Source organism: Heloderma suspectum, chromosome 4 (genome assembly GCF_057233095.1).
Source record: "Heloderma suspectum isolate Gila_16-S chromosome 4, 16-S_ref, whole genome shotgun sequence".
NCBI classification, from domain to species: Eukaryota; Metazoa; Chordata; class Lepidosauria; order Squamata; family Helodermatidae; genus Heloderma; species Heloderma suspectum.
This window is the reverse complement of record NC_139461.1, coordinates 142,808,675-142,834,941: the sequence shown is the minus strand read 5'-3', so window position 1 is coordinate 142,834,941 and position 26,267 is coordinate 142,808,675. Positions and strand designations below refer to the sequence as shown.

The window sequence follows — 26,267 nt, the reverse complement described above, 5'->3', positions numbered from 1 at the left end:
TTCCTCTGTGATCAGGTATCCTGGTGGCACAGTGAGCAGCAGCCTGGTGGCTGATTCCCAGGATTGCTGTCCTGAGCCCCACAATGCCTGACACCTTGTAAGCAGAGTATTAAGCATGTACCACATAGATAGAAACTACACTGTGGTCAGAAATCCCATCTCTGATCAAAATAGTTCACTTACATTTAGCAGTAGTAAAAGATAAATTAACACTTTCCACTACATTATTGAAGAATAAACTGGACATACATCAAAGCAGCATCCTTGTACAGTAGATGATGAACTGAGAGGGAATGTTTTTGTTTGTGCTGCAAGTAACAAACTATAAACTGTAATGAAGTATTATTTCATTTCCTTTTCTAGACAGAAGAAATAGTCTTGGTGGTGATGTTCTCTTTATTGGAAAGCATCATCAGCTTCATGACTTCATTCTTGAACAGTATAAGTCTGGTGCAAAAGAGGTATGCCAGGTTTGTTCTAATGGGTACTGCATTAGTGTCTGTCTGGCTCAGCTGATAAGGATTTTCTTATTTCCCTATAGCCAGTAGATATGCCCCCTGAACTGTGTCATGGTATTCAGGGAAAGCTTACCATGAATGAAAATCCAGTTCTTCCAGATGAGTAAGTATAGTTTACGGTATGGTTCATTTGGATGAAGAATAGCCCCTGTTAAAGGTCCTCCAAACAAAAGAAAATCAGACCAAATTAATTTTCTTCTCAAGAAGCAAGTGTTTGATGCTAGCACAGTGCAGATTAAAGCTGCCTAATGTATACCATTGGTTTTCCGCTAGCGAGTAGGGTTCCACAGGGGGTCATGCCCCAGTTGATGGTGGGTTGCACCAGTGGTATCACCACAATGTTTTTTGTTTAGGATTTAAAGAGAAGGAGAAAGCTGTGGCAGAGAAAATTGGGCAGGGTGGGGAATGGGAAAGAGAAGGAAGACAAATACATAGTGGGGCTGTTGCCACGCCACGCCAACCCACCGTTGAGGCTGTGGTGCATGTGGTCACCATTTTGAATATGCAGCCCCCTCTCGGGGGTTGTCGTGTTGACCAAACCTGTGTGGGATCACACAACATGACTACCCCTGAGCAGGGTTGCATATGCAACCTGGTGTTTGCGGGCGCCATGGTTTGTCATGGGTTAAATAACCCCCAATGAACCATGGAGTGTCATCTGAACCCAGTCAGTGGATCATTAGTTGCAGGGTGGGATTAAAGAGAGATCCTCAGTCTGAAAGAATCTGAAGAGTGCTGGTGTATACCAGGGGGAGGGTTCACTTGAGTTGATTTAGGCATGGCTAAACTTAAGATGTGTTTTGTTTGACATTGGATAATGCATTTTTATTAATTCCACCTTTTTTGTAGTCTTGTTTAGTGTAAATCATTCTACTTTCTGCACTTTTTGCTCACTGAAACAGCATATCACAGTCAGACCTCTGACATTTTGAAGTGTTAATGTACTGCTCTTCCTATTTCTTTACCATTTTGCATGGACTGAAGCAAATTGTCTGGAGCAGCACCGATTTAAAGTCTTGCTAGCTGAGGTTTTGGTCTTTGGAAGATTATTCAGTGTCTAAAATATTTGTGAAGGGTTTAGGTCAAGAGTTTGGTCACTTTGATCAGTTAAGGGCCCAATTCTATGCATGTTTTGACAGAAAAAAGTCCTACAGCTCCTAGCATGCCTTAGCCAGCATAGCTGTCTGAGGCATGCTGGTAATTGTAGGACTTTTTTCTGTCTAAACGTGCATAGGATTGTGCCCCAAATGTCCTTTTGTACCAAGGGGCAGATGTTCTATGTAGTCACCAGTGCCAGTTTATCTCCAATACATTTTCTACTTTTGTCTGCAGTCAGAGAGTTTTTCTTCTAAATGGGCTGTTCTTCCATTTTTCCATATCCGCTAGGACAGTGCACTCTCCTGTGCCAATGCTGCGTGATCTGACACAGAATTCTGCAATAAGGTAAATTGGGTTTGGATGCAGTATACAAGGTCATGGTATGAAGTCCCCCATAACTGGGGCAGTCACCAGTTCCTGACTTGCTTCTCATCTCAAGACAACTGGGGAATACAGAAGGCTTGGGGACGGCATTAAACTAATGAGGCTGGACATTTCCCTTGTTTCCCAAGCTCTTCCTTCTATGGGCTTGCAGCCAACTGGACTACTAAATCTCAGAAAATGTATGCCCCTTCCTAGAACCATACACTGTCTTCAGAACTGCATTCAGGTGATGTTTGAAGACATATTTGCATTTCCTGACAGCAAAGGGAGTTGCTGACTAGTCAGCACCTTAGTAGTGGTGATGGTCTCAGTACTTTAATTAACTCTACTAGTCTCATATGAGCTCCTCAGGTTAAGACCTTCATCTGTCTTTCATCTTGTCATATGGAATCTGCAAAATCCCTCTAGTGTAGTACCATGTGACAACTAGTGAGCTGCATGAAATAACATGAATGGCCCGAAGCACCCACCCATACAGGAGGCTGTTTACTATGTCCTTAAATCATTCACTGCTTTGGCTTTACTTACTTCCAGTCAGGAGGTAGATCTGTGACACAGATTGGCCTCTGAGTAGAGATGTAAAGGCCTGGAAAAGAACTAGTAAGGGGGGGGGGGGAATGGAGGGTTCTCATGTTTACCAAGGAGGTGTGCCTCCAGTTTTAATTCAGAAAACAGTGTGCCTCAGCTATCAGAACTTTGGGAAACGCTGCTCTGTTTCTGAACTGCTTCCACTATAAAAGCAGGGTCATGTAACTAGCGAGACTGGTAGAAATTTTGGGCCACTTCACAAATGCATGTACGTAACCTGATTTCTCACCATTTGGTGGCTCATAGCTGAATACACAAACATTGAAAAGCCATGTGGATGAAATAAGGTAATAGGAAAGTGGGGTTTGATCTGTAATGGCTCATTTGCACATGCAAGTCAGCACTTGAAGTTGCAGTTCTCAGCTGATGAATAGACCCCTCTATCCAAGATGTTCAGGAGCCTAGCTGCTACGCAAGAAGAACTGAAAGACAGCAGCCTTGGTCTGTTCAAAAGAAGTGTATCCTAAATTCACACATCTATTGAGCTCCTCAAATAATCTCACTGAGAACTTCCCCAACGCTACCACTGTCATGATTCAGGAAACACGTATGCTGTAAGGACTCTCGGCATGCAGCTTGATGAAAAGCCGAGGAATATGTTTGCATGGAATGATGTATTTATTCAAAGCAGGCCTGCAGAATTTGTGACTCAGCAGGCCAAATATGGTCTGCTGAGGAGCTCGGTACACCTCTTAAGTTGGCTTGCAAAAAAGGAAGAGGGCTAAGCAGACCACAGTATGTTACTGGTGGGCTACAAGTTGTGCAGGCCTGACCAGTTCTCTGTCATCTTGATAAAGCATGAATGGATACATCTGGCAAAGAGCTGGAAGAGAGAGAATTGTATCTATACCTTGCTTTATTTTAAGAAATCAGTTTTTTAGCATTGATGTCACATGACAGGCCATGTGTTGATCCTTCATAATTGTTCCAAATATTTTCATTCTTAGCATCAACTTTAAAGACCCACAGTTCCAAGAAGACTTTATTTTTAAGGCAGTGGTGTTATCTGGGGCGAAGTAAGTAACCCTTTTGTACTACTTGTACTTATCAGTTCTTCTCAGTCAGCTTGGTGTGTTGTAGAATTGATTCCTTGGGTGGCACTGCCTTGTGTCAAGATAGTTGGACTTGATGGCCTTTGGGACTCTTTCAACTCTATGGCTCTGATGCCTACTAAATTAAACTTTGTTGTCATCATATTCAGAAAGCCTCCACCAGTTCTGAAGCCAGGTGACTGGGAGAAAACTAATAATGATGGTAGACCTTGGAGGCCGCAGCTTGGCTTTAACCGTGATAGGAGGCAGGTTCACTTGGACCAGTCATCATTCAGAACATTAGGGTAAGTAGCAATGACTATAACTATTTCTGGTTTTAATGATCTCTGCTCATATGCATGTATTTGCATTTTTAGTTTTTAGTTTACTGGAACTGGACCGTGTATATTTTAAATGTTGAAAATGTCGCAGTGTTCTTAGTGTTCTGTGTTACATTAAGGGAAAGAAAATTACACAAGATGTAGTGAGGGTCGTCAATTTGGATGGCCTTAAAAATGATTTAGACAAATTCATAGAGGATAAGACTATCAGTGCTAGTCATGATGGCTGTATATTACTTCCAGAATAAGAGGCAATATACCTCTGTGAACCAGTTGCTGCGGAACACAAGTGGGAGGGTACTCTTGTCTTCATGTCCTGCTTATGGACTTCCCCTAGGTTCCTGATTGGCCACTTTGGATACAGAACACTGGACCATGTGGGCCTCTGGCTTGCTTCAGCAGGGTTCTTCTTATGTTTTTATGTAACGTTCTAACAAAAAAAGGTCTTTAATTGTCTTTCTTGCCAATAAGTGAGTTCCGTGAACCCCCAAAAGGCTGTTCAGTCTTGCATTCTCTTGGGACTGCTTCTGCCCTTGCCTTGTTCCTTACCAAGGGACCTGAGACATTCTTGGGACTGCCAAGCTTTAGAAGCGTAGCGTGTGATACCTGAGAGTGTCCCAGACCAGTTGCTGGCCTACATTTTTGTGAAAACTCAAGGAAAGAAAACTCTCCAGCCTTCTGAGGAAATTGTTATTTATTAAGGCCTTCTGGAATGCCAGAGCAGAAAGGGCTAAGGCAATGTTAACAGGAAGAGAGTTTCACAGCAGCAGAGTCTTCACCAAGAAGGCCCTGTCTCATGTATTTGCCAGCCTAAGTGATTTCACCAGTAGGTATCTTGAGCAGGACCTCTAAAGGAGATACTGGATTATGGGCAGGGTCAGTCAGATGCAGGCACTCCTTAAGATAACCTGATCACTGAAGGTTAATATTAGCATTTTGAACTGGACCCAGAAACGCACTGAGAGCCAGTGCAACCAGCACAAAAGTAGTGTTACACATTCAGAATTTCTGGCTCCCCATTAGCAACTGGGAGGCCATATTTTGCATCAGTTGAAGTTTGTGAGCCATCTTCAGAGGCAGCTATGCATAAAGTGCAATGCAATAGTCCCAAGTTGGAGATAACCAGAGCATGGGTAACAGTCCAGGTCCTACTGTTCCAGATGGTCCTGCGCTGGTAGAAGGCACTCCTAGCCACTGCTGCTACCTCTGTTTCTCCAGGCAGTCACAAAACCAAGAGCACCCCCAAAGTAAGTCTACCTAAAGGACACCACTCTTTAATGGAGCCACCATTTCATTTTCCCATAGGTTCCTTATCCTTGTAGGGGCACAACAAAATAATGCATATATTACCTTAAGTAAGAAGTGATATCTGATCTTAGCCATCTGTATGTACAAATGTATGTGCATTTACCAAATTTACATTTTTCTTTCACTCCATTTGGGAGGAGGAGGAACTGAGGGAATCAGGCAGTGTGTGCAAATGTTTGTATGTGCAGATGCCCCGCTCACACAACGCTTGCTTTCCACAGTAGTGGACATGCATAATGTCTGCTCTAAATCCCACCATTTGTAGAAGATTCCCAGGCCCAGTAATGTCTGGCTTGACCCAGAGTCGTAGAAATTTACCACCATGCAGGTCTGAAATGCGAACTTAACATTTGTTGCCATGTGTGGAAGGAAGCTGTAGCCTCTTTCCATGGATATATTTATTCATTTTTTATTTGTTTTCCTCCCCCGTACTACAGGCATGCAATGTCAAGGGACAGAGGGCAGTCAGGAGGTGGAGTTTACAGCAATATTGCTCCCCCTGGAGCTTACGGTCAGGGAAACACATATAGGCCACTGCTGGGCAGACCGCAACAACAGATTCCAAAATTGTTATCAAGTAAGTTTTCAAAACATTTCCTTTCTATTTCATCATTTGGCTAGTTGAGAATAGAAGTGCATGGGATTTTGTTTGCTTTTGTTCTCTAGTATATTGAAGTAAATCTTGCTGTTGCTGGCACTTAACAGCTGTACATGATTGGTGCTGGAGCTTGTAAGCAGTCTTATCTATTTAAAGCTGTTTGTACATTTTCTCACAGTGCAGGGTAAGGTTTGGTGTGGTGTGGTGTAGTGGATAAGAGGATGATCTGGGAATTACCCAGTAGACATTGTCTACTTGGACTTCCAAAAGGTTTTTGATAAAGTCCCTCACTGAAGACTCCAGAGCAAACCAGATCATAAATGATCTGGAATTAAGAGTAAGCAGAGAAGCAGGCAAGTTTGCTGATGACACCAAATTATTTAGAGTGGTTAAAACAAAAAGGGATTGTGAGGAGCTCCAAAAGGATCTCTCAAAACTGGGAGAATGGGCATCCAAATGGCAAATGTATTTCAGCATTAGCAAGTATAAAGTGATGCACTTTGGGGCAAAAAATCCCATCTTCAAGTATAACCTGATGGAATCTGAGCTTGTGGTGACCTACCAAGAAAGAGGTCTGGGGGTTGTGGTGGATGGCAAGATGAAAATGTCAACCCAGTGTGTGGCTGCTGTAAAAAAGGCAAGCTCCATGTTAGGCATAATTAGGAAGGGAATTGAGAATAAAACTTCCAGTATCATACTGCCCTTATATAAATTTATGGTGCAACCACACTTGGAGTACTGTGTACAGTTCTGGTCACTGCACCTAAAAAAAAGATACTGTAGAGCTGGAAAAAGTTCAGAGGAGGGCAACTAAAATGATGAAGGGGCTGAAGCATTTCCCCTGTGAGGGAAGGTTACAATAGCTGGGATTGTTTAGCTTGGAAAAAAGGCGAATAAGGGGAGACATGATAGAGGTGTAAATAATTATATTGTCAAGGGCTCCTTGGAGGCCTCTCTCAGTCTAATCCAGTAGCCAAGTCCAGACACAGACAAAGGGATTCCTTTCAAAGCTTTATTCTTCTTTTACAACTTAACAACTATACCGTTTGCAACTAGATCTGAGCAGCACAGTACCTATGTCCTAAGTTGGAACAGTTGGTCCCCGTTTGAAAGGGAATTACTGGCAGACCCCTAAACTTAAGGACTAGGGAGAGTCCCTCCCCTTTTCCCTTGGAGCCTCTGGGCGCAGCCGTTGTTTGCGCGCCAACCGGGCACTACGCCTCCTTTCCGCACCCTCCATCTGGCGCCGCTCTCTGCGTCTGCGTCGCGCGTCCACCAAGTCTGCTATCCGCGCTCTGTCACTCCCAGGACTGCTATCTAAGCTAGGAATGCTGGTGGGAGGAATCTCTGTCAGCTGTTGGCCCTGGGAAAGAGGAGTGCGCTCCTCTCCCAGGAGCGACTGCTCTTCCTCAGAATCAGAACTACTCTGGGATTCTATGGGCTCAGTGTCCACCCTGACATATATATGGTATGGAGAACGTGGATAGGGAGATATTTTTCTCTCTCACTATACTAGAACCTGGGTTCATCCCATGAAGCTGATTGGTGGGAGATTCAGGATAGATAAAAGGAAGTCCTTCACACAGTGCAGAGTTAATCTATGGAATTTGCTACCACAAGATGTAGTGACGGCCACCAATTTGGATGGCTTTAAAAAGAGGGTAGACAAATTCCTGAAAGAGAAGGCTATCAATAGGTACTAGTCCTGATGGCTATGTGCTACCTCTGTTATCAGAGGCAGTATATGTATGTAGACCAGTTGCTGGGGAACATGGGCGAGAGGGTGCTGATGCACATGTGTCCTGCTTGTGGGTTCCTGGTCAACAGCTGGTTGGCCACTGTGTGAACAGAATGCTGGACTAGATGGACTCTTGGCTCTTCTTATGCTCAAATCTCTTTGAGCTACAAACTCATTTGTGCCCTTGGACAAGCCACTCTCTCCCAGTCTCAGCTCTCCATCTGTAAAATGGGGTTGATCATAATAATACCAGCTTACTTTAGAGGACTGTTGTAAGGATTACTAATGTATATCTAAAGCAGGGGTCCCTAGCCTTTTTAGCCCATGGGCACGCTTAGATTTTTGAGAAAGTCACCTGGGTGCAGTCACAGAATGGCTGCCATGGTGGGTGTGGCCAGTCACAAAACACCTATTTCACAGAAGGCAAATTGGTCAGGCTGGGTGACAAGTAACGTGCCCAAGAAATTGAGTACAAGGCGGAACTAGGGTCTGCGCCTCAAAACTACTCTTTTGAATCCACAGTTTCCTGCTCCAACAGTACACCCATTTTACAGAAGTCAAGCAAATTAATTTCCCCAAATCGCCACTAAATAAATTCCTCTAAACTTAATTGATTTCCCCAAATTAATAGAAAAATCCATGCCTTAGTGAACAGTTATTCCCTTCTTTCATCTCTAATTCAAGTCTCAGGAATTTCTTCTTAATACTTCACTTTCCCTTGCCTTTTATCCTTCATTACTAGGGATAAAGTTCAGAAGACAATATAGTTCTCAACTCCTCTCCTTGCCTTAACTCTTGATGAGTTCGTGAGAACAGAAGAAAATTCTTGCCTCTCCAGTCCATATACGGCACCTGATATCTTCCGAAGAAGTATGCAGTTCCATGATGGATCATGGGATGGTAAAATTCAGGGCTAGTGCAGACATCCTGCTATTCGTGTGACCTGGGCATCTGCATAGCCACCTGATTCCCTCATTACTTCCATACCTTTGTAGGGGAGGAAGAATTGAAGAAATCGTGTGCATACATTTGTATATGCCAATGGTGCAGCTAGGCTGGACCTTGGGGCCAAAGTCCAGAGCTTCCCACATCAGCCCCCCCCCCCCGAATGACCACCCAGAGAGCAGCAGGTGATCAGGGCAGCAGATGCAAATTCCATTTTATTCCAGTAGTCATGGTGCTATGGATTAAGTGAGCTTAAAATGTACAACTGGGCATGCTCAGAGTATTTCTTTCATCAGGGTTGGCAAACATTCTAACATATCAGGAATGTAGAAGCAGTTGTAAAATATGGAACGATGGTTGAGGGAGAAGGGAAATGTAAGTTGTGTGCTTCACAACTGAAGGAATAAACAAGGCCATATGAAGCACAGACACGCCCCACCCGTAAGACCATTAAGTCCAGAGTTTAAAATTATCTCGCTGTACCCCTTGGTATCTGCAAATGCCCTGCTCACATGCAACTTGCTTTCCACAGTGATGGGCATGTGTAATGTCTGCTTTATGCCCCACCATATGTCGGAGATTCCCAGATCTGCTGATGTCTGGCTTAGCCCAGAGTTGTAGAAGTTTTATCATTGTACAGGTCTGAAATTTTGAGCTTTGTTCATTGGCTGTGCTGGCTGGTGATGAGGGGAGTTGTACTCCAACACATCTACCATTTCTTTTGTCTGTGTGTTGTAAGGGAAGATCAGTAATAACAAACACTCTGACTTTGAATAACAGCTGCTCTGCCATGACTGATCTTATTGAGGAACTCCAGGGATTCCAGTAACAGAGTGGGAAATCACGGGTATAACTCCACCTATGTTCGTGTATCTTTGGGTCTGGGAGGGGTGTGTCTTTGAGAAATCATATTGCAGATATTTCTCAAGATCCAATTCAAAATCTGCCTGGTACAATTATTCAGTGCCACTTCACTTCTGTTTCCTTAAATCTCATCACATTCCAAGAACATTAACTTGTGAACTTAGCGTACCACAGTGTTTTATTTTCCTGGACATCTTTTTATAAGTGAATCAAAATTAGAGTATGGCAGGGTAATACCGTCAATCCAATCTAAGCTCTCTTAGAGCTAGCTGTAGGGGTTAGTGTTGTTCCCTGATTTGGCATTGATGTGCCAATTTTCAGCTGATGAATAATTGTATGCTGATAGCTTGCAGAAGTCAAGTGGAGTCTGGTAGTACTATGTGAATACAGGCTTGGTTTTTGGTGTCCTGAGTGTCTGATCTTATTACTTTCATTTCAGTCAGTAAACTTGTCAATTAGCTGACTTCCCACTAATCAGAAAAAAAGAAAAGCATTTTAAAATCAGTAAACATGAAGTCTTGGCTTTGATTGCCATGCTGATTACACAAGTTGTCACTTGAATTGCTACTGGAGAGGACAGCTTAAATCACTGCATCATTCTAGGAACTGCTTACATTTTCAAGACCAATGAATTATCAACAGTCATTTCTCCTCTCATGGTCTATATCTTTTCTTTTGAAATGTCAGCCTCATTTTTACGTTTCCTCCCTTATTCGTTTTCTTACATAGCTATATTGAATGGTAAAAAGTTCGCTTTAAATGCTTTCCATTGTTTTTTAGATGAGTGCTATGTATGTTCCTTGAGTATGGAGAACTGTTTTCAATGCTGTGTCTTGATGCAGGATTGTACACTTCATATAGACATTTGGATAACAGAGCATGAACCATTAGAATGTGTCCAGATCAGTGTTTTTTGAGTTATCTGCTCCTAATAACTGCATGAGAAAGTCTCACAACCAGTAGTGCATCCTTCAGCCTTTTGCTTATTCTCATTTTAGCACTCCTGTTGCATGTTATCCTCTTTGATATCCTGAGTTTGATCCTCTTTGTGTGGGTAGGTGAGCAGTAGGGAATTGGGGATGGGATGAGGCAAGGGCCACCCTCTCTCCCCCTCAAAAATATCCCCAACCCTAAAAGTGCAAGTGGGCAAGGACTGGAGCCCTATCCAGCCCATGAAATGTTATGGGCTTTTGGGTAGCCTTCATAAAGACTATCAAAAGATCTGAACTGCCTCTGTATAGAAACGGCTGCTACATCTCTTTCATGGTTTATAGGTCACTCATTTTTTAGAGCAGGCTTGCTGGCCAGTATTAAGTTCATTCTAATAAAATGTAAGCTTTGACATGAACTTGAATTTCATTTTTTCCTCTCAAATGAAAGTTTTTGGGGGTTGTGAGGTCTACATCTTTGACTCAGTTCTAAAGATTAAATGACTAGTGTAAGAGTGCTGACTTCCTACAGTAAATACTCAGAAGCTTTGTACTGTCTGAATGTCATTGCTTATGATGGTGCTGTCTTGCCTTGTTAAGGAAGCTTAAACACTAGAAAAGTATTTGTAGATTGTATAGTTGGGATAGAGACGTTATGTCGTCCCTTAGGAACATAGTGCAAGAAGCTTTGCTTGCTTGCTTGTTGATTGAATTACTCTGATCAAATGCCTCCCAAAGCAGGAATTGCCAGTGCTGAAAATTGGGCTGGATTTCCACCAGCAAAGTTATGTCAGTGTCAATCAGACCTGCACTGTACACAGTTCTCTCAAGTGTCCCCATAAAAAGCTTCTGTTCATGCTAGACCATTAAAACATAAGTCATCCAGTCTGTTAGCACATGGAGAGGGGCTCAGGTTTCCTTCCAGACACTGACTTTGTCAATTGGAGCATTTAAAAAACAACAATATGACATTCCAGTAAATTATTGCTAGGACATGGTATCCTTGAATATTAACAATTTAATAGGGGCATTGCTATCCTATCATATATACCCATTAGACAACTCCTGAAAGCAGCTGTTATAATTAGATTGCACTTAAACACCATTGAAGATAATCAAAGATACCACTGAAACTGAAGCTTTTGATTGATACATGATTTAAGTGTTTTGAACTAGCCAGGGAACTATTGATTATACGTTTCTTTCATTCTATTTACAGGCCCATTTATTTAGAAGGGCAGCAACCATGTAATTGCATGGCTTATTAAAGTGTTGTTGCTGGTATATCTTTGTAGTATGTTGTACTTTTGTACTAAGAAAAAACTTAAGTGGGTGGTGTTCAGTAGTATCAGATGGTTGCAATGCCTTGTGTCCTTAGCCACAGTTTACCAAGTACATATCTTTATCCTGCAACTACATAGATTTCAGGTTACAATAAATTTATTTATTTAGCTGTATAGCCCATCCCATTCAGAAAACCCAAGATGAGCAATAAAACTGATGGAGGCGGAGGGAGAATAACTTCCAAATAGGTCACATGGTTGTTTAAACAATCATTGCCTTCCTTCAGCAATATGTATTAATAGTAGGGATGAAACCCTAAACACACTTACTAGGAAGTAAGCCCCATTGTATACAGTCGGGTTTACTTCTTCTGAGCAGTGATGTGGGACGGAAATTTTCCCAGAAACATTTCCAGTATTTTATTTTTCCACAGAAAATGTTCTGTCTCATAAGTTTATTAGTAACAAATTGGCATCCATTAGTAAATGGATGCCAAATGCAAATATAATATTAGGCACACTTGCCCATTTCAAAGTCGTAATTAATGTTTTTCAGGTGATTATCCTTAGCAAATATATAAGAGAATCCATATATGTCACTGAAATATACATATGCCTCAGTGTGAAAAAGAACTAATAAGTAGCGATAGTGAAACCGAAGGTGCCCCAGCAACCTCAGTGGAAGAGAGCTGAATCAGGCACACTTTTTTGGATTGCTAGAATTAATTAGTGTAGCCTTAACCTGGCACCATGCTGACTGGGGAATGCTGGGTGGTATAGTCCAACACACACCAAGTTGGGGAAGGCTAAATGTGTGTGTCAGCAGTTTTCAGTAGCTTTGTTTCTTTCTTATATTTAAACAATGTAAGGGAAGTACGTGCCATTGTCTTTAGATTTCTACAAGTATTCTGGTAAAATATCTAAATAATATAAGATTTAAATCACAGTAAGTTGCTTTAATTTTTTTCCTCAAATATTTCAGGTCAAATACCTGTGGCTTATCGGGGAAAAAAATTTACACGGGGTACTTTTTTAGCTTTGTTTATTTTATTTGTATTTAATAAACATGCTTAAATCACTTTCTAGTAATTTTCCTACACAAACTGAAAATTTTCTGATGTAAACTGAAAATTTTCCAATGCAAATAACCCTATGCAAATTAGCAAAAAAATTCCCTGAAAACCTACATCACTGCTTCTGAGTAAACATGAATGGAATTGTGCTGTTAATCAATGAAGAATGCTTTAGTTGATTGGTGAATAATTTGCCAATATCATTGTTGGTTTGGGGGGCTTGTTTTTTGTGCATTTTAGGGCACAACCCTATTGAGATAGACGGTCGCCTCCAACTTCCTCTGAAGCAGGAGGCAACCGCCTATCCAGTCCAGGGCGGCTGAATCATGGAGGAGAGGATTCCTCCCGCGCTTCAGCTGCCCTGCAGTTTGCTTTAGGTGCCCGATTGGGGGCGTCTAAGGGCGGCTTCGGGGAGGGGTTGGAAACAGAGCTGGAGACCGCATAGGAAGCTGTCCAAAACAGCTTCCGCGATCTCCTCCCCACTCCGCCTCTGAGAACACCCCCTTTTCGCCTTGTCCGTGTGTTGCAGCACGGACGGGCAGACGCCACAGTTCTCTCTGCCCTGACTACCGGGGGGCGGGGGGAGCACATTTTCCCAGCTTTGAGCTCATAGAGCTTGGAGCTGGGAAACCAGGAAATCCTGTCTCCCCCAGGCCAGCCTAGGGGACACAGGATTGCTCTCTCCATGTTTCTCTAATATAGAATGAAAAATAAAATAGTAAAGGTGTATTTCTAATAACGAGTGGTAGCTTTTGTTTGTTAAGTTGAAAATTCTTGCATTTTTTCAGTGTGTGAAAAGAGGAGCTGAGGTTTTGATGTTATTGCAGTTGCATTTCATTGATCAGTAAAAAGTCATATGATTGATCAAAATACAACGATAGCAGTAACGAGGTTGATTCTGCTTTCACTGCTGCTATTCCAAAGGCTCTCTCCACTGAATTTTGGAAATTAAGCTATTCTTACCCAGATATTTTTCCAAATAGTCATGTTTGGAGGTGAGGTATAACTCTTAAAACTAAATGAATCCTAGAACACCTCTGTGTAAATATTTTTTTCCATTCTTATTTTAGTAGCTCTACTTAAAACACATACACCTATTTTCATTTAACCATAATATGTTACATTTTTCTTTCTGTTTTGTTTTTTTACTTTACAGACCTTAGGCCCCAAGACTCCTGGCAAGGTCCTACACCTCTGTTTCAACAGCCGCCACAAAGATTTGACAGGTATAGGGAATATATACTTTCTAAAATATATATCTTGTATTTTGTTAAGGTTTTTTTTACTGACTATATATGTCAGGTTCTCAGTGTAAACTAGTTCCTGATATAATTTCTATAGCATACCTTTTTGTTATAAACAGGCATCATTAATCTTTCTCAAGATGTGTGTCATTTTTCTTTGTTTGGGGAAGTTGTTTAAAGAAAAAAGTTTTCCATTAATAATCAGAAACTACAAAATTAACTTTGTTGTTGATGCTTCTGGTATAGCATCCTTGGTTCTTTGGCCTCTATCTCATTGAAGCTTTGGAGGCACTATGAATTTCAACACAGACAGCTTAAAACTGCATTAGGTTTTGGACAGGCTAAACAAATTTCTTTTTAGGAGAATCGTGGAGCTTAATGAGGCATAACTAATGGTGGTCCACTTCTATCATCACTGTGCTGGAACCACAGCATTAGTACAGACCAGCCATTGATTCTTGCTACAAACCTCTTGAAGTCCTAATCAGCTTCTTTGGTACAGCTTTTTCAGGCCTGACAAGTCTATTGTAGGGCAGTGTCACTGTAGGTCAGTAGTTATTAGTTGCCACTGAAAACAGTTTCTTTAACTACTTAAGACTGAACTGAATTAAATGCAGGAGGGACTCTGGGGAGGATTAAGGAATCTGCAGTCCAATAAGTACCATGGAACAGAGAGAATGTGACATGGTTTGATAATAAGGGATGTTTTATATATGTTTCTTCATTGAGAACTGATTGTATGCCCTTAAAACCAGATATCCTGGAGTTTGCAAAGTCTATCTGTGAATAATTCCTGTTATATTTGCAGTGCACAATAAGACTATGCATGTAAAATGGTTGCTAAAGTGAGCATATGTTTTCTTTGTATGTATTGTTCCATGCTATAACAGAACGATTGATAACAAAATATTGGGCATTGTTTCCCAAGTAACAGATTCTTACCACATTCGGTGAATCCCTTTTTTAATTTTCTGTATGAGATCACGTTTCCAAGACGTTATATTTTATTTTTGGAATTCTGATCAGTGACTTAACATGAAGCACTACACATTCTTGTATACGAAAGTCTTTTTTCAAAGGAGCTCAAGAATAGTACCACGGCTTTGTCATAATCTTTCTGTCATAAGAGCTTCATGTCCATCTCTAGTGTAGTCAGCTATATTAAAACTAGAAAAATATTTGTATCAATTTTATCTCTTGAATGCAAACTCTACAAGGTCATAATCAAGAGTACTCATTAATGTGCTGTCATGGATTTTCATATTGATACTGAAATGAAATAAAATCATAAGATGTTAGAGGGGCTCTCATACTTTTCATTGTGAGCCTCCCTGTGTCATGATTAAATCTTTCTGAGTCTCCCTCCATTTAACTAAGACAAAAACAAGTAGTTTGCTGAGCTGAAGCTTTTCTTTTCCTAAGCCAAAGGGGAAGACAGGTCAAATAAAGAATAGGACAGGTTCACTTTTAAGGGCAGTATCCCTGGAGGACAGATTAGCGTCTAAGGGCAGTATCCAACGGGGCACCGTGCCCCTGCCGATTCAGTTCCTCAAGCAGCCCCTCCTGCTGATTCTGTTTCACAAGTGGGACCCTCTGCTTGTGCAACAGAGATTTAACACTTCCTAGAGGAAGCCCTGGAATGAACAGAAATGCTCGTTTCTGAATCGGGACAGGTCAGCCTTGGGTACCACTTGCGGAATTGAATCAGCAGTGTTCAAGGGAATTGGTGGGGGTGCAGAGCCCCGTTGAATACTGCCCCAGGTTATACAGAAGCTTGATTGGTATTATCAGTTGTAGGGTTAGTCTATGTACTGTAGTTATGGAGAACACAGCACTTCCACTTTTAACAGCAGTGTGTTGATGTGTTAAATGGATCGGTGATCCCAGACAATAGCCTGAATGGATACTGTACAACCTTTAGCAACCTTGCTAAAGCTAACAAAGCAGGCCTGGTTCTGGTCCATGCCTGGGTGGGAGACTGCCTGGGAATCCTCTGTCTTCCCCGTTGAATAGCAGAAGGGCAGGGTAGAAATACATATATGTATTTACATGATAGGGGACCGCGGTGGCTTAGTGGTTAAGACGCTGAACTGCAGACTGGAAGGTCGGCAGGTCAGCAGCTCGAGACCCGAGTGCCGCGTGACGGAGTGAGCTCCCGTCTTCAGTCCCAGCTTCTGCCAACCTAGCAGTTCGAAAGCAAGAAATTGCAAGTAGATAATAGGTACCGCCTCGGCGGGAAAGATAACAGCGTTCCGTGCACCTCGGTGTTCAGTCATGCCGGCCACATGACCACGGAAGCGTCTTCGGACAGCGCTGGTTCTTCGGCTTAGAAACGGGGATGAGCACCGCACCCTAGAGTCGGACACGACTGGTTGGGGACACCTTTACCTTTTTTATTTACATGATAGTGCTGTGCTCGTCCACTAAGATTTTATTTCTGTTATTAAACCTCTAATGCAGCCATTTGCTAAATTATTTTTGAATGGTGAAGCTTTTCCTGCCTTAATCCTACATCTGTGAGTATTAGATGCTGAGGTCAAAAACCATCATGACCATGCTTTGTTTTTGAGCACCCAAAGGTGTGCTCAATTCCTTGCTGCACAGTATTTATATATGTTGTGGTTGTGGAGAGCAGTACTTCGCTGTCACCACTGATCAGCAACCAAGAGGAAGAAGTGTCCTCTTCTCTTATTGGTGGGCGCTGCTGAGAGGCTGGAAGGGCTGCATGGCCCATGCATGGACTTCCAACGGAAGCAGGCATCTCCATTTGACCTGGTGGGAGGAGGCAGCTGTTCATACTGCTCTTTAAAAAGACGTTTGTTTCGCTCTTTGAGAGAAACAAGTCTAAAGCCCCCTTGGCTTCACAAACAATGAAATGCAGAGTTCCTTGGCTTACTGGTTTTGGTAGAGTTCAACGGGGAACTTCACAAAACCTCAACGAAGGCTTTATACCACATTGACTTCCTTCCTGAAGATTAAAATGTGGCCAAAGAAGCAGCTGCTCACGTGATGCCTGTTGCCCAGAATACGCGTCTTGTTGGTATTGGCAATTCTTTTCCCATGTGAGAATGATGTTAATTGTACCGCTTGCTGGATATATATTTTTAAAGTGGATTCTGCATTTTTATCAAGACTGATGAAATCCTGTCCCGGGCAGCTCTTGGGCTTAAGCTTATGTCATAATCTACATTTTTTCTGAATGTATCTTTTTATTCTGATGGGGAATATTCGTACACACATACCTGTTGTTTTATACTAGTACTGCTAACCTAGACACTTGAAGGCAGTTAAAGCATTTCTTCTTGTTGGTAATCTAGGGTGGCATTCTTGGTGGGAATAGACATTGCATTTGTGTTCCCATATAAACTGTACAGCAAATGTTGGCTGGTCCATCCCAATTAGTGCTTATGTTGCTAGGTCACTGTGGTCAATTGAAAACGGCATCAATAGAACTTGAAAAGGTTTCTTCCTGATCAGACCTTCTGACATATTGAGTTGAATAATGGGGTGGGGGGAGGAGATAGCAGCTAAAGCTCCTACCCTGGATTCAAACTACTCTGCTGTAAGAATTCATTTGCAGCCTGCAATTAACTAGAAAGAATAGATTCCCAGATTTAGCCTGGATGTTCAGGAAAAAAAGCCTCACTCTTGCACTTGTTTACTCTTGAGATAAATTACACCAGCAAAACAGAATATTGTCTTCAATTTATATTTCAAATCACTGCAGAGAGGCACGCTGGAGAGTCAGCACTACCAAATGGAACAGATCCTTTCAAGTCATTTAAAAAACCTGAATCTGAATTTGACAACGATTTTAAAATCCATATATTTGTTGCCAATTAACATGTGGGAATGAAAGGACAATGCAGATGGTTTTATTGTTAAGGTGTTTTTTTTAAGTTCCATCGTTAGGGAAGCAGCAACATTGTTCTAATCTAACTATGGGCCTGAAAAGAGGCACTAAATCTTTGTGTAAATAAGCTATATGCTAAATGGAGCTGAAGTATGCCATAGCCCTCAGATAATGCTACTTCTGAAACAGTAGTCTTCATGTGGAGGGTAAGTCACTATGATATACCTGTTCTTTTCTCAGAAGTTCTGGGGCCACTCCTCTTCTTGCTTGGAACCGCATGCCCCATTCCCAGGGACCATCATACCAACAAAATCAGTACCAGGGTCCAGGTGGACCGATGAATTACCCTCAAAGGCCCAATGATCGGAGGGATCGGGGAAGACAGGTAACAAAGTCTTGTGTGATTTTTTGTATGGTCCTCTAGCAAGCTGTATTCAGAGGAAACTGGGGGGAAATGTAGTCTCAACCCTGCAGGCTATTAGGATGTTCTTTGGCTTATGAACAAAATCAGATGTATAGTCACAGTTGTACTAGGTATGTTAAGCATTTGTCATCTTTTAGCAATGAGTGCAGTTTTACAATAAGACACTTGGGAACCCAGTGAAGTTTTCAGTGTACCTATTCCCAAGAAAGTTAATTGTGGTTAGGGCCATTGTGAAGAATGGGTCTTGAGTTAGTTGTGGCTCACTTGTCCTATTGATTTCAGTGGGATTTAAGGATGACTCACTTTCTCCAGATTATGGCCAATATCTACAATTTAGTCATCCTGTGCTGAAAAATATCTGCTACCATAAAATGCCAAAGGACTGGCACCAAAGGACCAGTATAGCCTCTTTTAGGAGACTAAATTCCTTCCCATAGCAATTATGGATAATCTCATCCTGCTCTTGTAATCACTATCTTATAAATATAGAATTGCACACAATCTGAAAGACAAAAGTTCATTCCTAATCTTGATTTTTCCTGCTCCCTTGATCCATTGACATTTCATTGCTAGCACCAAAACACAGTAATCCACTGATATCTCAGGCCTGTACTTGTGCATTACTGGGATGATTGCATGAGAGTGTAAGTGTTTCAGCAATTCCTGTCTTGAACACCTGATACTGAAAGCTCTATTGAAATTGCATTACGCTGTTGACAAGCTGTCCTGAGCATTTGGTGGAGGCTTCTTCCCACAGTTGTATGGGGGGAGCTGTCCAAACACTCAAACAAGCATCACTTGGACCTAGTTCCTTTTCAAAAGCTGTTGTCTGTATCAGTCAGGTCTGCTGATAATGAACAGCTGAAGTTCTGCACACTTGGCCATGTGCAGAAGCACATCATGCTAGCTGCTTCCAGGAACAAATAACTGAAGAAATGCTGCTGGGTGTCATTTTCAGTTGCTGCATGCTTGGTGGAGAGGGTGGGAGGGGGAGGGGGAATGCGGAGTTAAGTGTAAAGTACTTTGCCAGGTAAAAATGTTATCTGTGATACTGATTAATTAGGGGTATACTTTGACCCTTTTGTCTCTTTCAAAAGGTGACCCAAATAAGATCCCAAAGTTGTTGAATTGAGGTTTGGGCTTCATTTTAAAAATATTCTGGGTGTGTTTTGTCTCTCTCAAATCTACCTGCCACACACACTTGCAGCAATTGATTCGTTCTGTTGGGGCAAATGATTAACATATTTAATAAACAAACAAGAGGGCTTACACCACCTTACTTACCAATGGATCTGTGGTCATACCTTATGGTATCAGCCCAGGAATCGTCTCACATATTACAAGAGAAAGGCCTTCTGCCACAGGCACTACTCACTTGCCTATGATATGGCAGTTGCTGAGTTAGCTGGCAGGACTACAAGTGAGAAGGATCTCTACAAGCGAGAAGGATCTTGGAATTGTTGTCGATCACAAGCTGAATGTGAGCCAACAATGTGATGTGGCTGCAAAAAAAGGCAAATGCTTTTGGGCTGCATTAATAGAAGTATAGCTTCTGAATCACATGAAATATTAGTTCCCCTCTACTCAGCACTGGTTAGGCCTCATCTGGAGTACTGTGTCCATTTCTGGGCACCGCAGTTTAAGAACAATGCAGACAAACTGGAGAGGGTTCAGAGGAGGACAACAAAGATGATCAGGGGACTGGAAACAAAGCCCTATGAAGAGAGACTGAAAGAACTGGGCATGTTTAGCCTTGAGAAGAGAAGACTGAGGGGAGATATGAGAGCGCTCTTCAAGTACTTGAAAGGTTGTCACAGAGAGGAAGGCCAGGATCTCTTCTTGATCATCCCAGAGTGCAGGACACAGAAAATGGGCTCAAGTGACAGGAAGCCAGATTCTGGCTGAACATCAGGGAAAACTTCCTGACTGTTAGAGCAATACAACAATGGAACCAATTACCTAGGGAGTTGGTGGGCTCTCCCACACCGGAGGCATTCAAGATGAAGCTGGATAGCCACTTGTCAGGGATGTCTTGACTTGGATTCCTGCACTGAGCAGGGGGCTGGATGCGATGGTCTTGTAGGCCCCTTCCAACCCTATGATTCTATGACTCTGGAGATTAGATTTGTTCCACAGGCCCCTATTGCCAATCCTTTACAGAGACCTAAATAGTACTTAATAAACATAGTGTGAAATTGTTTCAGAGTTTTCCTCTTCAGAGAAAGTATAGCATGATTTGCTACAGTGAACATATCATCTGAAAAAACTTTTATTGAAACTCTGTACATATTTGCAAAAAAAGGGCAAGGAAAATGATCAAGGGAGTGGAGCAGTTGCCCTATGAGGAAAGGTTACATTTGGAGTTTTTAGCTTAGAAAAAAGGCAAGTAAGGGGGGACATGAAAGAGGTATATAAAATTCTGCATGGTGTCGGCAGAGTGGATACTAGAACTCGTAATACTCATAGAACCTAGGGTTATCCAGTGAAGCTGAATGGTGGGAGATTCAGGACAGACAAAAGGAAGTATTTCACACAGCACACAGTTAAACTGTGGAATTCACTACCACAAGATACGATAGCCACCAACTTGAAGAGCTTTTAAAAGGGATTAAACAAATTCATGAAGGGTGAGGCTATCAATTGCTGCTGGCCATGATGGCTATATTACCTCCAGTATACTTCTGAACACCAGTTGCTGGGAAAAAGGACCAGGAGAGTGTTACTGTCTTCATATCCTATGGGTCTTCCCATAGGCATCTAGTTAGCCACTCCGGCAACTGAATGCTGGACTAGATAGGTCTTTAATCTGATCCAGCACAGTCTTCTTATGTTCTTAAGAGCTCGTTTTGAATTAATTCTTTGCATTTTATAATCCAAGTAATTGAACCCCTCTCCCAGGCTATGCAACTGTTATATAAATACAAAACTGAGCAGTAATTTCCTGTACCTGATCAGAAACACATCCCAAAGCTCAGGCAGCTAATTAGTGTGAATATTAAGCTTAAACTTGTATGTAAATATATTGCTAAATGAAATGTTTTGCAAAGTTTACATTTTAGGTTCCCCATGTTAATGTGCTTAAAGTTTGCAGCTCTTAAACTCCCATTTTGTAGGGGAAAATGCCAACTAAAAATATATCTGTTGCTCAATAGATCTATTGATCCAATGAGACAATTAAGCACATGCTTAATTCTTTCATTAAGATTGAGACAAAAATTGCTTAAATTTGAGTGAATGGTGCTCTCATTTGTTTACCCTTTTTGCTTGCAACATTACTATCTGATCCTTGTCTTCATCTGTGTGTGTCCCCCACTTTTGTGGTAATAGCCTATGATTAGGACAAATAAAATAACACTATCTCTTTTGTTTCTTTTGCAGGGTTATGGCAGACCTTACCCACTGCCACCCTCTTCTGGAAGATATAATTGGAACTAGGCTTTTGTCATTTTCCAGAATTTAATATCATTTTTATGGTCATATTTATCATCTGAGTAGTTATCGGATGATAATCTTTCTTTTTAAACAGTGTACATTTTTACTGATAAGATTTGATATGATCCGTATGTTGCTTTACAACTGTAGTGCAGAATACAAGTGAATTAATGCTTGTGTGAAATGTCTAATGAAGCAAGAGTACTGTTCTGTCTTTAGTGTGGGTCTTATTGCATTACGTTGTTGATGACTTTCAATTTCGCATTAGAATATCCCTTAGGTTCACAACTAAGAAATGTTTACCCTAAAAAGAATAGCATTGAAAAGATGAACAGAAATGTGCACAATTGTGTCTAATTGTCGAAGTTGACTTAGAAAGCCATCTACAAGCACAACATTTTAAAGACTTTGTCAGTATTCCTTCTAATTGCTTCATTGATGTATTTGTCCCTTTAGAAACATGATTGCTGAACTCCCCAAGTAAAAGTTTCAACTTTTACAAAATCTGTGTGGTCTTTATTATGACATTTAGCTCATATTGGATCATGCCTATATTGTTGTTCCAATATCATATAAATTGATCTCAAAATTATGAACAGGGGAGTTTCATCCACAGGACACTTACATTTCCTGCCTGCATAAAGCGAACTCTGTGTGTGTGTGTGTGTGTGTGTGTGTGTACACACGCAGGTGTGAAAGAGGGAGAGAAGAAAAACCTTATTTCCTTAACCACTAAAATGTTGACTTACCTACTTTAACAAGGCTTTTCCCACTTTGTTTACATATTAAAGGGTATCCAGTTGGTCCCTTCCCCAGACCCTTGTGTACCACTGTTCCACAAGTGCAGCTCTTTGCTCTCAGGTGGGCTGCTGAGGGAAAGAGATCAGCAACATGAAACTCCCACATGGAGCATACCAGAAAGGGGCGGGGGGCACAATTGCAGTAGGTGAGAGGTGACTGAATTGGGGCCAAATGATACATTTCAGAAAACTATAATCTTTAATGTTCACCTGATGTCATCTTCCTCAGATTCTATGTATTTTGATTTATGTGTTCTAGCATTTACCCACTGCTCATCAACTGCTGAGAAATTGTGGCTGCAATACTGATTTTTTATGAGGGTTGGGTGTGGTTGCTCAGCATAAATGGTAAGAACTCGGTACATTCTCAACATTACTTCACACTTTTCCAGGGCTATGTCCTGATTAATTTTAAATTCTGTTCACACCTTAATACTGAACATACTTGCTTTGAATTATTTCAAGTTTGACTTGGTCTACCCATGCAACAGCATGAGGCGATAGAGTGGATTGTACCACTTCACACTGGGGTTTGCCTTTGGGTGTGAGGGATGCCATTTCCTAGAAAACAAATAAACATGGAGCAGGCTTCCATAGCACCTTTCTCCTTGATGTGTTTCTGCTTGCAGATAATTTGTTTAAGGGGCATCATCCCCATCTGCAGTCTGAAGTGATAGAATGGACTGTATCACCTCAGGATTCTGCCTCATTCTCCTCCCTTAACTGGAATCATAGAATGAAATCCTAATTCTTTGATGTAGGTGTTGCTGAATGGAATCCCCAAGTTTGTATTTTCTACCTTTGTTACTATACCCATTTATAGGAATAACCTTATACTACTTAGAGGCCAAAAAAACAAGCCCAGCCCAGCCCCAATCCAAGGAAGCATCCAAAAAGTGCAGGTATCTGCTGTTTAAGCTAATGTTCAAAAAGCTAATGCCTGCTATCATAGGAAGGGCCGGTGTGTGAGGCACGTAGGACTAGATGTGAGTGGAGAGATAGAAGTGAGCCCTCTTGGGAGCTCTTGCATATATTCATTTCTTGCTGAGTGCCACATCAGGTGAAAGTTTCCACACGTAGCATGAGCCACCACAAGTCCCATACACATGAGCCCCATTCTCATGGCAGGGTTTCCTCTAATGCAGTTCTTCTAAGTAGTGTCAGTTCATGCAGGCAGTTGCCTCTCAACAAGTGAACTGCATGTACATATGTGCATCAGCCCTTCCTCTGTTCTTACAACATTCTAGGATCCTTCTTATTTTCTACCTTTTTCCCATTTATGAGGCAATGATTTGAGAGTTTGAACTAAAGCAAGTTGCTAGCAAGGACCTATGTAGTATAAAGCAGAAATTGGTAGCAATAAAAGCTTAATGTAAAATCCAAGGCCCCCTCGCCATAAAGGCAAGTTAGTAAACTTCATTGCTTCTCTGGAGGAGCAGGTTGATCCTCCTCACCTGTCTTACCTGTGATTTGCCGCTAAAATTATGTAGGAACTTACTAGCCTGCTTACTAGCCTCTCTCTCCCTCCCCAAGTTAGAAAGAGAGAGACTTTGTCCATGAATTCTCAAGTGTTGCTATTACATAGTGTTGCAGATTGGTACAGATGGGGGACTCCCAGGTACAGGAAGTTGCAGACAGAGAAACTAAGGGAGTGCAAAATCCCCAAAGGTGTGTTCTGATCTGGGAATCGGATCACCAGGAGAAGCTTGTGGTGGACAGAGCTGGCCTCTAACTACTTCATCCAGGATTGAAGAAAGGTGACCTGTTTTCCTTTAAGGTGAACCCTTACAATAAATGCTTTTTAAAATGAAGTGCCTCTTTGTAGAACTTTAAGGGTTCTACAATCAAATTATAGTAAAATATTCAATGGGACCGTTAAGCAGGTGCATAAAGCTGCCATTTTATGCATACCTGCTCCGAAGTGAGCGCGCTGAATTCAATTGGGCTTATATCCAAGTATATGCATAGAATTGGCTTGCACGTATCTTCCGAGAAGCAAAGAGACTTCAAGTTCTGTGGCATATTAACTTCTGAAATGAGGTGTGATATTTTAACACTCCAGTTCAAGGGTGGGAAAAGACTAAATCCTTTCTTCCTTGTAAGTCACAAGGTAAACAGGTACTGTTAGGGCTGGACTCGATGGTCTCATTGGCCCCTTCCAACCCTACTATTTTATGATTCTACTATGATTAATGACGAGGGGCGATTTCACATATTACACAACCATAAACCTGGGTGACACTTGACAGGAAGCAGCAGCTAAGCCTGATTCCCTGAGGAACATCTCGGTTTGCAAACAAATTGGTTGCATTCACATGTAGTGTGGTAGATGTGCCCTTTACAATGTGGGGAGCAGACGTGGCTTTCCCGCGGGGGGGGGGGGGGCACTTGCCAGCCAGCTGTTCAAAAAGGGCTGTTTGCCTCTACAGGAGCTCTTTTACTGCCGTTTCTTTCTCCGACTCCAGTGGAGAATTCTGCCAGTGGAGTCTTGGCAAAATTCCCTGCCAAGCTCGGAAGAGCTCACCCGGCCAGGGCCCCAGCAAAGATGGTGCAGCTTCGCGTGGATAGCCAGGGGCCAAGCGCCCAACTGCGGAGAGCGCTCCGCATAATTGGTGGCCGGGGAGAGGTCGCAGCAGTGGAGGCTGCTGGCTCCGATTTTGGAGGAGCAGTGAATCCATTCTGGGTTTCAGTCAGAATCGGCCAGAACTCTAAAGGCGCTGTCCAAGGTGCTTAACCCGACCCCCCCCCCCCATGGGCTCAGTACCTTGGATACCTCCTTTAGAGTTCTGGCTGGTTCTGACTGAAACCCAGAGTGGGTTCACTGCCCTTCCGAAATCGGAGCCAGCAGCCTCCACTGGATCCCAAAGGGGGTCGGTCTATTCCAGAGGTCCTCAGCGCGGCGCGTCATTTCAGGTGCCGGAGCCCGCTGTGGGCCCGCGGATCCCGGCCCTTTGCCGCCTTGGACAGCGCCTGCGGGCTCCGGGGGCCGTCCTCTCCGGTGGGCATGCCAGGCCAGAAATGTCACCCCGCCGGGGGGCCCTGGAGAGCGCCCTGGGGGGCCGCGCACGGGCCTTCTTGGGGGCCGCTGCAAGAGGCGGCGGCGGGGAGCCGGTCCGCCCGGTCCCTCTCCTCCCGCAGGGGCCTCTCCGCCGCGTGGGGCGCCGCTGGCTCGCTCGCTCCCGCCTGGCGCCGATCTCGGCCTCCAATTCAAGGCCGCAGCCTGTGGGAGCCTGCGGGGCCCAGGCCTCCCTCCGGGCCGGAGGCCGCGAGCGCCAGCTGACTTGGCCGGCGGGGTGGCGGAACTTTGGGAGGCCCTTTGTTCCCCCTGGAGACCCCTTCCCCGCCGGGCCGCGCCGGAGACACTTATCCGCCTCTTCAGATAATGAGCTCCAGCGAAGCCTGCCCGGTTTGTATGCGCATTAAGGGTCTGGGCAGCGCTAATTGCCGGAGGAGCCCTTTCTTTCAAGCCGTCCGAAAAATGCTGCGCTGAATGGGAGGAACCCTTTCCCTGGGCTGCGTGAGAAGGAGAAGCCCTCCGCACGGAGCCGGCGCTGCTTTTCAATAAAGGGCCTTGAAGTTGGGAGGGCAAATTAGCAAGAAACGCTTATGGGACGGGGACACACACTCACCCAGACACTTTAGTAGTTGGCACATAGCGTGGATACGGATGGCATGGCTGCTAAGGCTTTAGATCAGATGACGGTAGTGGTGGTAAATTATTAATTATTATTATTATTATTATTAACTGCTAGACGCTGTACAGGGTACTTGACTTTGGGCTTTGCAATGTATGTGTGCGTGAGAGAGAGAGAGAGA

At 42.8% G+C, this 26,267-nt stretch overlaps 1 protein-coding gene across 6 annotated transcripts in view; it reads left to right on the top strand.

Annotated features, from left to right (window-relative positions):
* The window catches only part of XRN2 (5'-3' exoribonuclease 2), an 86,784-nt gene extending 64,377 nt beyond the window's left edge, over positions 1–22,407 (top strand). Inside the window, exons 22-31 of one of the 6 annotated variants that reach the window (XR_014790311.1) lie at positions 364–461; positions 542–621; positions 1,905–1,961; positions 3,536–3,604; positions 3,790–3,924; positions 5,121–5,207; positions 5,706–5,845; positions 13,855–13,924; positions 18,036–18,180; positions 21,598–22,151. Coding sequence is in view for 4 of the 6 variants with exons in the window: in XM_084850710.1 (XP_084706836.1) it covers positions 364–461; positions 542–621; positions 1,851–1,961; positions 3,536–3,604; positions 3,790–3,924; positions 5,706–5,845; positions 13,855–13,924; positions 18,036–18,180; positions 21,598–21,654 (905 nt within the window). In the remaining 2 variants the exon portion in view is untranslated. Of the gene's footprint in view, positions 1–363; positions 462–541; positions 622–1,850; positions 1,962–3,535; positions 3,605–3,789; positions 3,925–5,120; positions 5,208–5,705; positions 5,846–13,854; positions 13,925–18,035; positions 18,181–21,597 lie in introns of all 6 variants that reach the window. The other 5 variants (XR_014790310.1, XM_084850713.1, XM_084850710.1 and 2 more) reach the window with 5 other exon arrangements.
* The last annotated feature ends 3,860 nt before the right edge of the window (positions 22,408–26,267 follow it).